This window comes from Pygocentrus nattereri, chromosome 19 (genome assembly GCF_015220715.1).
Source record: "Pygocentrus nattereri isolate fPygNat1 chromosome 19, fPygNat1.pri, whole genome shotgun sequence".
NCBI classification, from domain to species: domain Eukaryota; kingdom Metazoa; phylum Chordata; class Actinopteri; order Characiformes; family Serrasalmidae; genus Pygocentrus; species Pygocentrus nattereri.
Window position 1 is genome coordinate 1474176 of NC_051229.1, and position 12044 is coordinate 1486219.

A 12044-nucleotide genomic window follows, 5' to 3' on the forward strand; every position below is an offset into this window, starting at 1 on the left:
ACGGATTTTTGATGGTGTAAAAAAGAGAAGATCGTAAATGAGATGTTGTGAATGTGTGAATCTGATCTACACTGTGCCCGACCATGAAGTCACGTGGACAGTTTGAGGTTCCAGGTGTGACAGCGGGAGTTGTTCAGCGTGACGGTACAAACCCGTGAACACGTCTCCGTTTCCATTTTTCACTCTGTTTCGACGGTAAATTGATGGACCTGTAGAAAAGCCTGAACTGGTCCAATCAGAAAGCGAGGTTGACTTATCCAATCACAACCCTGACTGGTTGCTGTCAGTCAAAGCTTCGCTAAGCAGTTGGTACCGTCCAGTAATGGAGCGTCGACCGAGGGCAGATGGATGTATCGGTATCTGATTCTAGCAGCATGTGTACATGTTGGGTAGCAGAACACAAAGCGATGGATGAGAGGAGAACCGCGAGTGAGTCGGCGACGGTGCGCGAATCCTGAACACCGCTGAGGGACGCGAGTGACGGCGGGAGGAGGACGACAATGAGGTGAAAGTGGGAAGCGACTCCCGAGCTCAGCCGCCCGGGTGGAATAAGAGTCAAATTAAAGTGGCCCTCACTGCAGAACCGGACTGTTACCCAACATGTACACATGCTGCTTAGAATCAGATACCGATACGTCCATCTGCCCCATTAGAGGACGGTACCAACTGCTTACCGACTGACAGCAACCACTCAGGGTTGTGATTGGATAAGTCAAACTCGCTTTCTGATTGGACCAGTTCAGGCTTTCCTATTGGTCCATCAATTTGCCGTCAAAACGGGGTCAAAAATCCGTGCCTCAGACTCTCAAAGCTGAAACGCTATATAACTTCAGTGTGAATGGGCGGGGCTAAACTGCTGTAGGCGAAATGGGCTGATAAACTGTATGTAAATGGGTTTGGTTCTTTGTGACAACACAGAAATACTGAATTTAAAAAAATTGCATTATAGTGATTATACTGAGGCCGGTGCTCGGGTTAGCAACCCTACGCTACCATCAAAACGTCAAACTATCGTACATCAGCAGCAACAAAGGCGCTCATAATAGAGATTATACAGATATACGTTTGTTTTAAATCGGCAAAACAGGGATGCGGGTGCTGATTTTAACCCGAACGGCAGATCAGATCTCTGAAAGCTTTGTGCTTTCACAGTCTCAGCGAGAGCGCCGCTCTTATCAGGCCTCTATTAGCATGTGATTAGCCTGGAGCTTATCAGTTAGCGATTAGCCTGCCTGTAAAAAAAAGCCCAAACTACTGAATATGCATGTGTACTTACACACGGGCAGGGCCTGACTGCGTCGCTGGGAAAGAAGCCAACCTCTCTCGTCGTCGGGATTTTGCCCTGGCACGGCACAGGAGTGTTAATTGCATTGTATCTGCCTTGAAGCCCACCCCATCGCCCCCCCCTACCCCACCAACCCCACCAAAACCCCCCACCTTTTGCTTTAATAAATCCAAAGACAATTAGCTCCCAATAAGCAGCGCATCACATTTACAGCCCCAGTTAATTACGGCTCAAACCTGCCCCTCAGCCACAATCCACACAGCAGCCTTCAGCACTGAATAATCATTAGCATTAGCTTTAGCATGCCAATCATGACAACATGCTCAAACAGCAGAAGACGTTAGTTAAATGTTGCGGTTTTTGGTGTTTATCACTTTCGGGAAAAATGTTTTCCCAGCAGGATCATTTCTCACATGTGTCTCTGAAGATATAAACACATACAAAGAATTCAGAACACAGAGGAATTAGACCTCCGCATTTTAAGCCATCCGGGCAGTGAAACACCACGTACACACTAGTGAACACACACACTAGGGGGCAGTAAACACATGTGCCCAGAGCGGTGGGCAGCCCGATCCACGGTGCCCAGGGAGCAGTTTGTTGAACACCTTGTTGAAAGTGTGCCACGAAGAATTCTGAAGGGGGTCCAACCTTTTACTAGCTGCACCTAATAAAGTGGCAGGTGTGTGTATATATATATATATATATATATATATATATATATATATATATATATATATATATATATATATATATATATATATAGCTGTTGTTGGAACAAAACCTCGTATCTCAATTTCTGTCAATTTTCAGTTTTTGACATAATTTGAAAATGTCTTTTCGCCTTTATATTGTGTGGAAATTTCATGAAGGATGGACCACGATATTTGTCCAAAAATGACTTGGGAAAAATTCTGGTTCCATTGACTTACATTGAAAGTAAAGTAGGTTTTTTCCTTCTCCTGTAAAGTCACCATTTTGGCGATATGAGGTTTTGTGTATATATATATATATGTGTGTGTGTGTGTGTGTGTGTGTGTGTGTGTGTATATATATATATATATATATATGCCAGTATAAATGGTATAGAATTACTTGGAATCAAATAAAAAACTAAAAATCAAATAAAACTCTAGATTCTGTACTATCTAAAATATTCTGTACATGCTTTCCGATATATTTTGTGTGTATAAAATGTCCAAAATGTTTGTGGACTTTTCTGAAATTAACGGCGTGAATAGTGAGTCTGTGCTGCAGTAACAGCTTCTACTCTTCTGGCACGGCTTTACGCTAGATGTTGAACATTGCTGTGAGGATTTGACTCAGCATTAGTGAGTTGTTGGATGGTCAGTTCTGGATCACTCCAACTCATCCCAAAGGTACAGGATGAGGCTCCATCACTCCAGAGAACCTCTGCTCCACAGCCCAATGCTGGGGGGGCTTTATACCCCTCTAGGCCATGCTTGGCACTGGACATGGTGACCTAAAGACCACTTTCTTGGTGACCTAAGGACCATTTTCTATGGCAATCAAAGCACTGGGTGACCGTATAGTAGCTGGATTCTCATTAGAAGTACTGTCCATATACTTTTGGACACCATAAGTCAAATCCAAACTGGTAATGCGAACCATTTGTCGTAGTCAGGGCCTGTAAGTGTTGCTGAAGGTGGAGTAAAAGTGAACTTCCTTCCCTCTGACATCAGTGCGGAGCTCTCCTCTGCGAGACACGTATAGTTTGGTGATGATGAAGGCGTTTTTGTCCTTCTTTTACCTTCTCTTTTATTAAAGTGTAAAACGCATTTCGAGGAGGAAAAAAGCGGCGCCCCCGGCGCAGATTAGATATTAGATTGGAAAGCCGATCCTAAAGCATATCCGTGATTTATTTAGCCTAATAACATTTTCACTGCGGCTCCTGAAAGCCCTTTATATTTGTTAAGCCGCCCCAAATAGGCGCATGATAAAGATTAAACTTATTACCCCTACAGAGTAAACAGTTGGCAGCAGAACGAGATGAAATGAAATTAGAGTGATTGATTGTATTGTTCTGGCTTTGGGACAGATATAATTGTGTCGCAGGAACGCGGCAGATGAACGCTCGGGGCTTTATATTTATTTATATTTTCTTTACGTTTTCGCTTCCTCTGCGCCGCGTGACCCTGAAGATTAACTGGCCTGATTAGCAGTTAAGTGTCGTTTTCACGCCAGATAAAATAAAGCAGCCTGTGTACATTATCATTATCATTCCACAGCTGACACGGACACACGGCGGGTCTGTTCATCTCGCACGGAATCTCCAGCTTCCTTTTTCTGTCTCGTTGTTTTCTCAGGCTGAAACGGTGGGTAAAAAAGTGGGGAACATGCACGCAGCGTGAATTCCCAGCTGAGCCATTAGCTCGGACAGACTGGAGCGACAACAGGAGGAAGATGGTAAATACAGCACTATGATGTATAAAATTCACCGGTCAGGCGCAACATCATGACCACCTCCTCGTTTCTACGCTCGCTGTCCACTTTATCAGCTCCACTGACCGTATAGCTGCACACTGTAGTTCTACAGTTACAGACTGGAGTCCATCTGTTTCTCTGATACTCTGTTACCCTGTTCTTCAGTGGTCAGGACCCCCATGGACCCTCACAGAGCAGGTACTGTTTGGGTGGTGGGTCATTCTCAGCACTGCAGTGACACTGACGTGGTGGTGGTGTGTTAGTGTGTTGTGCTGGCCTGAGTGGACCAACCAACCAATAGTCCACCAACCAAAAATATCCAGCCAACAGCGTCCTGTGGGCGGCGTCCTGTGGGCGGCGTCCTGTGGGCGGCGTCCTGTGGGCGGCGTCCTGTGGGCGGCGTCCTGTGACCACTGATGAAGGACTAGATGATGACCAACACAAACTGTGCAGCAGCAGATGAGCTGTCGTCTCTGACTTTACATCTACAAGGTGGACTGACAAGGTAGGAGTGTCTAATAAAGTGGACAGTGAGTGGACACAGTGTTTAAAAACTCCAGCAGCACTGCTGTGTCTGATCCACTCGCACCAGCGCAACACACACTAACACACCACCACCACGACGTCAGTGTTACTGCAGTGCTGAGAATGACCCACCACCCAAACAGCACCTGCTCTGTGTGTTGTGTCTCTCGGACTAAATTGCCAGTTTTCAATCATAATTGTGAATGCAGGTTTAATCTGGGTTCATCTCGGTCTGGGAGAAGACTGGATTAGGTCTAAGTCTGGACTAAAATGGATTTTTAATAATGCATCACTACTGGCACTGCGATTTAGTCCAAGACTGATCTTAATCCATTCATTAGAAGCTGCAGGATTATGTATTAGACTGAATTGGACCAGATAAAGAATGAATTCCATGCGCTTCCGAGTTTAACAGCTCGAATCCTGAGCAGCACTGATTCAGTGACGCACGGACTGGATCAGGTGCTGAGGAGACGACACATAAATCAAAGGTGTGATATGTAAATCTATTTTATTGCATATTTATCATTTTTATTGGCATTGTTTCTTTTTGAGTTTTTTAAAAGTTTACATATTTTATTTTCTCTACAGGGACAGAAGAGCAGTAAACGAGGGGTTACATCAGACTTACCTGCCACCAGCAGCTGTCCAGGTTAGCACTGATGACCTCAATGACATCACCAACCTGAACACTCAGCGGCGGACCACCAGGAGGACTGGGGGCCCCTAGATAATCCCTGATAACCAACATTCTGGGCAAACCTGTAAGACAACATACACAAAGAAATTATTTACTTGTTCATCTATTTTATCAAACAGTTTTCCAGCCTCTCTTAATACCTTAGAATAGAAACAGGCTGCTTTCATTACTTTTGTTCCCCTTAAGACTGATTTATGTAAATGAGCTCTGCTGTGATTGGGTGTATTGCGTCTGGGCTGAAACACTGGGCTGAGTGAGAGGGGCTGCTCTAAGATGACTGGGTGGGAGAACATACAAATAATTTATCATATAGAAATGTTACCTGTAGTTTGGTGGGGGGTTAGTGGAGGTTTGATTGGGTTTTTTTGGGGGGGTGGGGGGGTTAAAGCTTTGGTGGGGGGTTTGGTGGAAGTTTGGTGGGGGGTTTGGAGAGTGTTTTGGTCAGAGTTGGTAGGGGGTTTGGTGGGGTGTTTGGTGGACATTTGGGGGGTGTTTGGTCTGGGTTTAGTGGGGCAGTTGGTGTGTGTTTGGTGAGAGGTTTGGTTGGGGGGTTTGGTGGGGGTTTGATGTGGTTTTGGTGATGGATTTGGCAAAGGTTTGATGGCGGTTTGGTGGAGGTTTGGTGGGGGTTGGTGGGGGGTTTGAAGTGGGTTTGGTGGAGGATTTGGTAGGCGTTTGGTGGAGGATTTGGTGGGGGTCTAATGTGGGTTTGGTGGAGGATTTGGTGGGGTATTTGTGGAGGTTTGGATGAAGGTTTGGTGGTGGGTTGGTGGGAGGTTTGATGTGGGTTTGGTGGAGGATTTGGTAGGGGTTTGGTGTAGGTTTGGTGGAGGATTTGGTAAAGGTTTGATGGGGGTTTGGTGGAGGATTTGGTGGGGATTTGGTGGGGGTCTAATGTGGGTTTGGTTGAGGATTTGGTGGGGGTTTGGTGGAGGTTTGGTGGGGGTTTGGTGGGGGTCTAATGTGGGTTTGGTGGAGGATTTGGTGGGGTTTTTGTGGAAGTTTGGATGAAGGTTTGGTGGTGGGTTGGTGGGAGGTTTGATGTGGGTTTGGTGGTGGGTTGGTGGGAGGTTTGATGTGGGTTTGGTGGTGGGTTGGTGGGAGGTTTGATGTGGGTTTGGTGGAGGATTTGGTGGGGATCTGGTGGGGGTCTAATGTGGGTTTGGTGGAGGATTTGGTGGGGGTCTAATGTGGGTTTGGTGGAGGATTTGGTGGGGGTCTAATGTGGGTTGGGTGGAGGATTTGGTGGGGGTCTAATGTGGGTTTGGTGGAGGATTTGGTGGGGGTTTGATGGGGGTCTAATGTGGGTTTGGTGGAGGATTTGGTGGGGGTTTGGTGGAGGTTTGGTGGGGGTTTGGTGGGGGTCTAATGTGGGTTTGGTGGAGGATTTGGTGGGGGTTTGGTGGAGGTTTGGTGGGGGTTTGGTGGGGGTCTAATGTGGGTTTGGTGGAGGGTTTGGTGGGGATTTGGTGGGGGTTTGGTGGGGATTTGGTGGGGGTTTGGTGGGGATTTGGTGGAGGTTTGGTGGGGGTTTGGTGGGGATTTGGTGGGGGTTTGGTGGGGATTTGGTGGAGGTTTGGTGGGGGTTTGGTGGGGGTTTAAGTCTTTAATGAAAGTCTTTAATGAAAAGGATAAACGTGATGTACACACTGACCTGGGTCGTACCGTTTCCTCTGAGTGATCTCTCTCTGTGGGAGAAGAACCGAGGGAATATATAATGATTACTGTACTGCTTTCAGTCGCTCACTGTAAAAAATTTAAATACGCCTCCTTTTTAAACGATTAAAGCGAGAGTTTGTATTGATTATTTTGCACATTGCATTTCATTGATTATTTTTGATTAAGACACACTAGACAAGCGGCTCTGTGAGGTTCTCATGCCTCAAATGTTCTCTAGTTTCCCAAAACTAAACAAAGAGCTTCTAATACTGAGCAGCTTATAGTTAATCAATGTGAAAGCTGTTACTGAGCTCTCCTGAAGGATGAACGATCAGAGCCCCAGCAGCGCACTCGCGAGTGATAAACAGCGCAGGAGTGGTTTTTATGACCGTTTCTGTCGAGCGCCCAATCAGGACACAGTGACGTGCTTTCAGGTTAACTTTTCCACATTTTATATTACATGTTAAGACTTTTCTTAATACATTTCTGCAGATCGCCACATAAAAGCATTTAATATGTAAACAAGGTGTGGGATCCAGATCCCAAACTAAGCTCTGGGTAGGACCATTTTCAACCAGTCGCGTTTAGAACCGTCACGTCTGGACGAAAGCCACAGTGAACTGGATTTTCTTTGTAAGTGAGTGAGTGAGTCGTTAAAAAGGTGCTTTAATTGTGTTGAAATGCTGTTTGTTTATTATGCCAGTTGTACAGGATTGTCTGACATGATTGTTTGATTTTGTGACGCTGATAACGGAATTATAAGGAACTTTGGATTAAAAATATTCAGCGGAATGGCCACTAGAGGACACCGCACCATGGATTGGTTTACTCACTTAAAACTGATTTAACTAATTCACTCTGTTCTCAAAAAGAACTCAAAAACGTGAGATTTTGTCAAGATTAGCTAAAAATAAAAATGAAAAAATTAAAATCTTCAAATAAAATTATTTTGTTAAATAGAAACCAGATTTAACCGATATCAACCGCAACTGGTTAGTATTCTTTACTTGAAAGTGACCATCAAATTTCTGCATAATTTAGTGGTTTAGATGTAACCAGAGCGGTTCTGAGCTCCGTTCTAGATAAACTGACCGAGTCAGAGCCGCTCACAGTGGTGGTGATGGGAACCAGACGTCCCTCTAAAAGCTCCTCACAGTGGTGGTGATGGGAACCAGACGTCCCTCTAAAAGCTCCTACAGAAAGTTCCTACATGAACTGGTTCTGAATTCACTGCCTGATGACTGAGACGCTGTTTTATGAGAGTTTAGAGAACTTCAACTCCATTCATGGTGGAGGGAGACATGCAGGGCGCTGTGCGGCAAAATAGTCCCCAAAGAAAACTCATTATTCCAGATTTTCCACTGTTTTCCATCATCAACATTCCATATAAGCTCAGAAGACTCGTGTAGGTTCTCTGGTGGTTCTGGATGGTAAATAAAGTGTCTATATCTGTGTTGTAGTCATGGCGACGCCTGGTTCCCATCACCACCACTGTAAAGACGTCTGAACCGTTTCACACCAAGTCACTCTGAATCCCTCTGTTTACATCTCACACTCTGGATTATGGGGAATTTCGAATGTGCTACTTTTTGCATCTTTGGTAGAAAAACAGGTCATTTGTACTATATTCCACACACGACTGAGCAGGATATGATGCTTTAGCCGTTTTATGAGTGATAATGTTACTGTAATGTGATGCATGATTAAAGAGATGTAAGACATGCGCGGTGCGTTTTACAGGTAGACCGCAGACAGAGGCACAGCCAGGCTGAAGGAGCATGTCTGAATGAGTAAAAATCATCATTGAGCAAGTTCAGCTCAGAGTTTCAGCCTTACCGGAGGTTTAGACATCAGAGGATCTACAATGACAGAAAAGGACAGACAAACAGACACAAATATGAAGTAATCAGCTTCAGCTCACTAACCATCTGATGAAGATAAGAAAATAATAAAAAATAAAAAACACACCAGCCATTTTTCTGGTTCTGACCTCATTCTGACCTCAAATTGATAAATCAACAAAAATGGACATTTTCCGCGGATAAACAGGCTGATTTCACAGCTTAGTTATATATGCGCTGCGTGTACTGAGGACTGAACTGTGTGGTGTAAAACTTTACATACTGAGCCCTTCAATCTGAACGTAAATAAGACTAGAGGGTGGTTAGCTTGACAAAGCCATTGCCATGGTATCCCAGGTGGTTCCTGAGGTCTTGCTTGGCTGTTGCTATGGTATCCCAAGTGGTTGCTAAGGTGTGACGAGGCTATTGCCATGTTATGGCAGGTGGTTGCTAAGGCGTGGCTAGGCTATTGCCATGGTTTCCCAGGTGGTTCCTAAGATGTTGCTAGCCTATTGCCATGTTATCCCAGGTGTTTGCTAAGGCATGGCTAAGCTATTGCCATGTTATGCCAGGTGGCTGCTAAGGCGTGGCTAGGCTATTGCCATGGTATGCCAGGTGGTTCCTGAGGTCTTGCTAGGCGGTTGCCGTGGTATCCCAGGTGGGTGCTAAGGCATGGCTAGGCTATTGCCATGTTATCCCAGGTGGTTCCTGAGGTCTTGCTTGGCTGTTGCTATGGTATCCCAAGTGGTTGCTAAGGCGTGACCAGGCTATTGCCATGTTATACCAGGTGGTTGCTAAGGTGTGACTAGGCTATTGCCATGTTATGCCAGGTGGTTGCTAAGGCATGGCTAGGCTGTTGCCATGTTATCCCAGGTGGTTCCTAAGGCATGGCTAGGCTGTTGCCATGTTATCGCAGGTGTTTGCTAAGGCATGGCTAGGCTATTGCCATGTTATACCAGGTGGTGACTAAGGCATTTCTAGGCTGTTGCAGTAGTATCCCAGGTAGCTGCTAAGGTGTTGGTAGACTGTTGCTAAGGTATCCCAGGTGGTTGCTAAGGAGTTGCAGGGCCACTGCTATGGAAATTGTGAATGCTGTCTGTAAACAGTTCACACAACTGGTCCCAAAAACACAAGCAGACCGTTCTGGCATAGACTCTTAAATAGTGCAACATTTCAAGGTTGTAGCTCAAAAACTGTGACCCATGAAAACCAAAACACACTAGAACAATAAAACACAAAACAGTAAGTTACCGTCGTTAAACCAAATTAATTTTTAACATTGTTTTTTCTTACCTGCCCGTCCACACGCTCCCAGTCTGCCCAGACACTCCTTATGAGCCCCAACTCCACACTTCGGACACAAGTAGCCCTGATTAAAAATCCCTCTGGATGGACGATGTCAATAAACACATAACATTAACAGACATGCGCAAAATATCCTCCCTGGCCACTTTATCAGAAACCCCTTCCTATAGCTCCACCTTACTGGTAGCTCATCTACTGATGCAGAGTTTGTCATTAAAATAGTCACAAGTTGTTTCTAAAAAAGTGGAGATTTAATGCACAAATGCTACTTTGGGAAAAACTAACTATATAATCTACACTGTATTCCCAAAAGTATTCGGTCGTCTGGCTTCACACACATATGAACTTGAGTGACGTCCCATTCTTAATGCATAGGGTTTAATATGATGTCGGCCACCCTTTGCAGCTATACCAGCTTCAGCTCTTCTGGGAAGGCTTTCCACAAGGGTTAGGAGTGTTTATGGGAATTTCTGACCGTTCTTCCAGAAGCGCATTTGTGAGGTCAGACACTGATGTTGGACGAGAAGGCCTGGCTCACAGTTTCCGCTCTAATTCATCCCAAAGGTGTTCTATGGGGTTGAGGTCAGGACTCTGTGCAGGCCAGTCAAGTTCTTCCACACCAAACTGGCTCATCCACGTCTTTCTGGACCTTCTTTGTGCACTGGTGGTCAGTCATGTTGGAACAGGAAGGGGCCGTCCCCAAACTGTTCCCACAAAGTTGGGAGCGTGAAATTGTCCAAAATCTCTTGGTGCTGAAGCTTTAAGAGCTCCTTTCACTGGAACTAAGGGGCCGAGCCCAACTCCTGAAAAACAGCCCCACACCATGATCCCCCCTCCACCAAACTTTACACTCAGCACAATGCAGTCAGACAAGTACTGTGATTGGTCACTCCAGAGAACACGTCTCCACTGCTCTAGAGTCCAGTGGCGGCGCTTTACTCCACTGCATTCCACGCTTTGCATTGCGTTTGGTGATGTACGGCTTGGATGCAGCTGGTCGGCCATGGAAACCCATTCCATGAAGATCTCTACGCTGTTCTGGAGCTGATCTGAAGGCCACATGAAGTTTGGAGGTCTGTAGTGATTGACTCTGCAGAAAGTCGGTGACCTCTGCGCACTATGCCCCTCAGCATCCGCTGACCGCTCTGTCATTTTACGTGGCCGACCACTTCGTGGCCGAGTTACTGTCGTTCCCAATCCCTTCCACTTTGTTATAATCCCACTGACAGTTGACTGTAGAATTATTAGTATAGAATTTATTATCACTGTGGTACAATCGCTGCCATAAACACTTATTCAATGCTACCATCATTACTCGCTCATTTTATTCATGAACTGTGTATGTAAATAAAGTGTAGGACATCACAGCTGGAGCCGTCTCACCTGAGCAGCATGTGGCACGAGCTGCAGGTGGTCACCCACTCAAAGGTGTGCATCCGGAAATGGTGAGAGTTGTAGGTGGCGTTTTCGGGTCTGATGTTGGACCTGGAGCAGAATAAAGGGAAGCTGAAGTTTAGCTAGTCAGACAAGACAAGACGTTTCATGTCTGAAGTATTAGAGCTATATAGCTAATGCAGCTAACAAATAGTGGAAGCTCATTAACATTACCAATTAACATAGCACTAATGGCATGTTTATTGCTATGGAATTCCAGGTGGTTGCTAAGGTGTTGCTAGGCCAATGCTATTGAATTCCAGATGGTTGCTAAGGTGTTGCTAGACCATTGCTATGAAATTCCAGGTGGTTGCTAAGATGCTTCTAGGCCAATGCAATGGGATCCCTGGTTGCTAAGGTGCTGTTAGCAATGCCATAGAATCTGTGGTTGCTAAGGTGTTGTTACGCCATTGCTGTGGAATTCCTGGTTGCTAAGGTGTTGCTAGGCTGTTGCTATGAAATTCTAGGTCGTTGCTTAGGTGTTTCTAGGCCAATGCCATTGAATTCCTGGTTGCAAAGGTGTTAGGAGATTGCTACGGAATTCCATGTGGCTGCTAAGGTGTTGCTTATTTGTTGTTACACAATCCCAGGTGGTTTCTAAGGTGTTGCTAGGCCATTGCTAAGGTATCCCAGGTGGCAGAGCAGAATTCCTGCTAAAATGAGAAGTTAAACCTCTGCTACGTTTTTTACGTCTCCTGACCTCTTTACTGAAAAAAACACATTTAATAAATAAAATTACTGAAACTGCAGCAACCTCAGCCTTACAGGACTCAAAGGAGAAATTCCACCGATTTCTCAAAATTCTGAGTCTGAGATGTAACCAGAGTCTCTCAGGGTTTTGCTTTGGCGT

The 12044-nt window shown here is 45.4% G+C and overlaps 1 protein-coding gene across 4 annotated transcripts in view; it reads right to left on the reverse strand.

Moving 5' to 3' along the window:
• vav3b (vav 3 guanine nucleotide exchange factor b) overlaps window positions 1–12044 on the reverse strand; it is a 103739-nt gene that overhangs the window by 20868 nt on the left and 70827 nt on the right. For all 4 annotated transcript variants that reach the window (XM_037531085.1, XM_017687016.2, XM_037531084.1 and 1 more), the window contains exons 16-21: window positions 11144–11245; window positions 9749–9840; window positions 8451–8473; window positions 6610–6643; window positions 4887–5017; window positions 1277–1342 (exon numbers count right to left, since the gene is read on the reverse strand). In XM_037531085.1, coding sequence (XP_037386982.1) covers window positions 1277–1342; window positions 4887–5017; window positions 6610–6643; window positions 8451–8473; window positions 9749–9840; window positions 11144–11245 — 448 coding nt within the window. The remainder of the gene's footprint in view (window positions 1–1276; window positions 1343–4886; window positions 5018–6609; window positions 6644–8450; window positions 8474–9748; window positions 9841–11143; window positions 11246–12044) is intronic.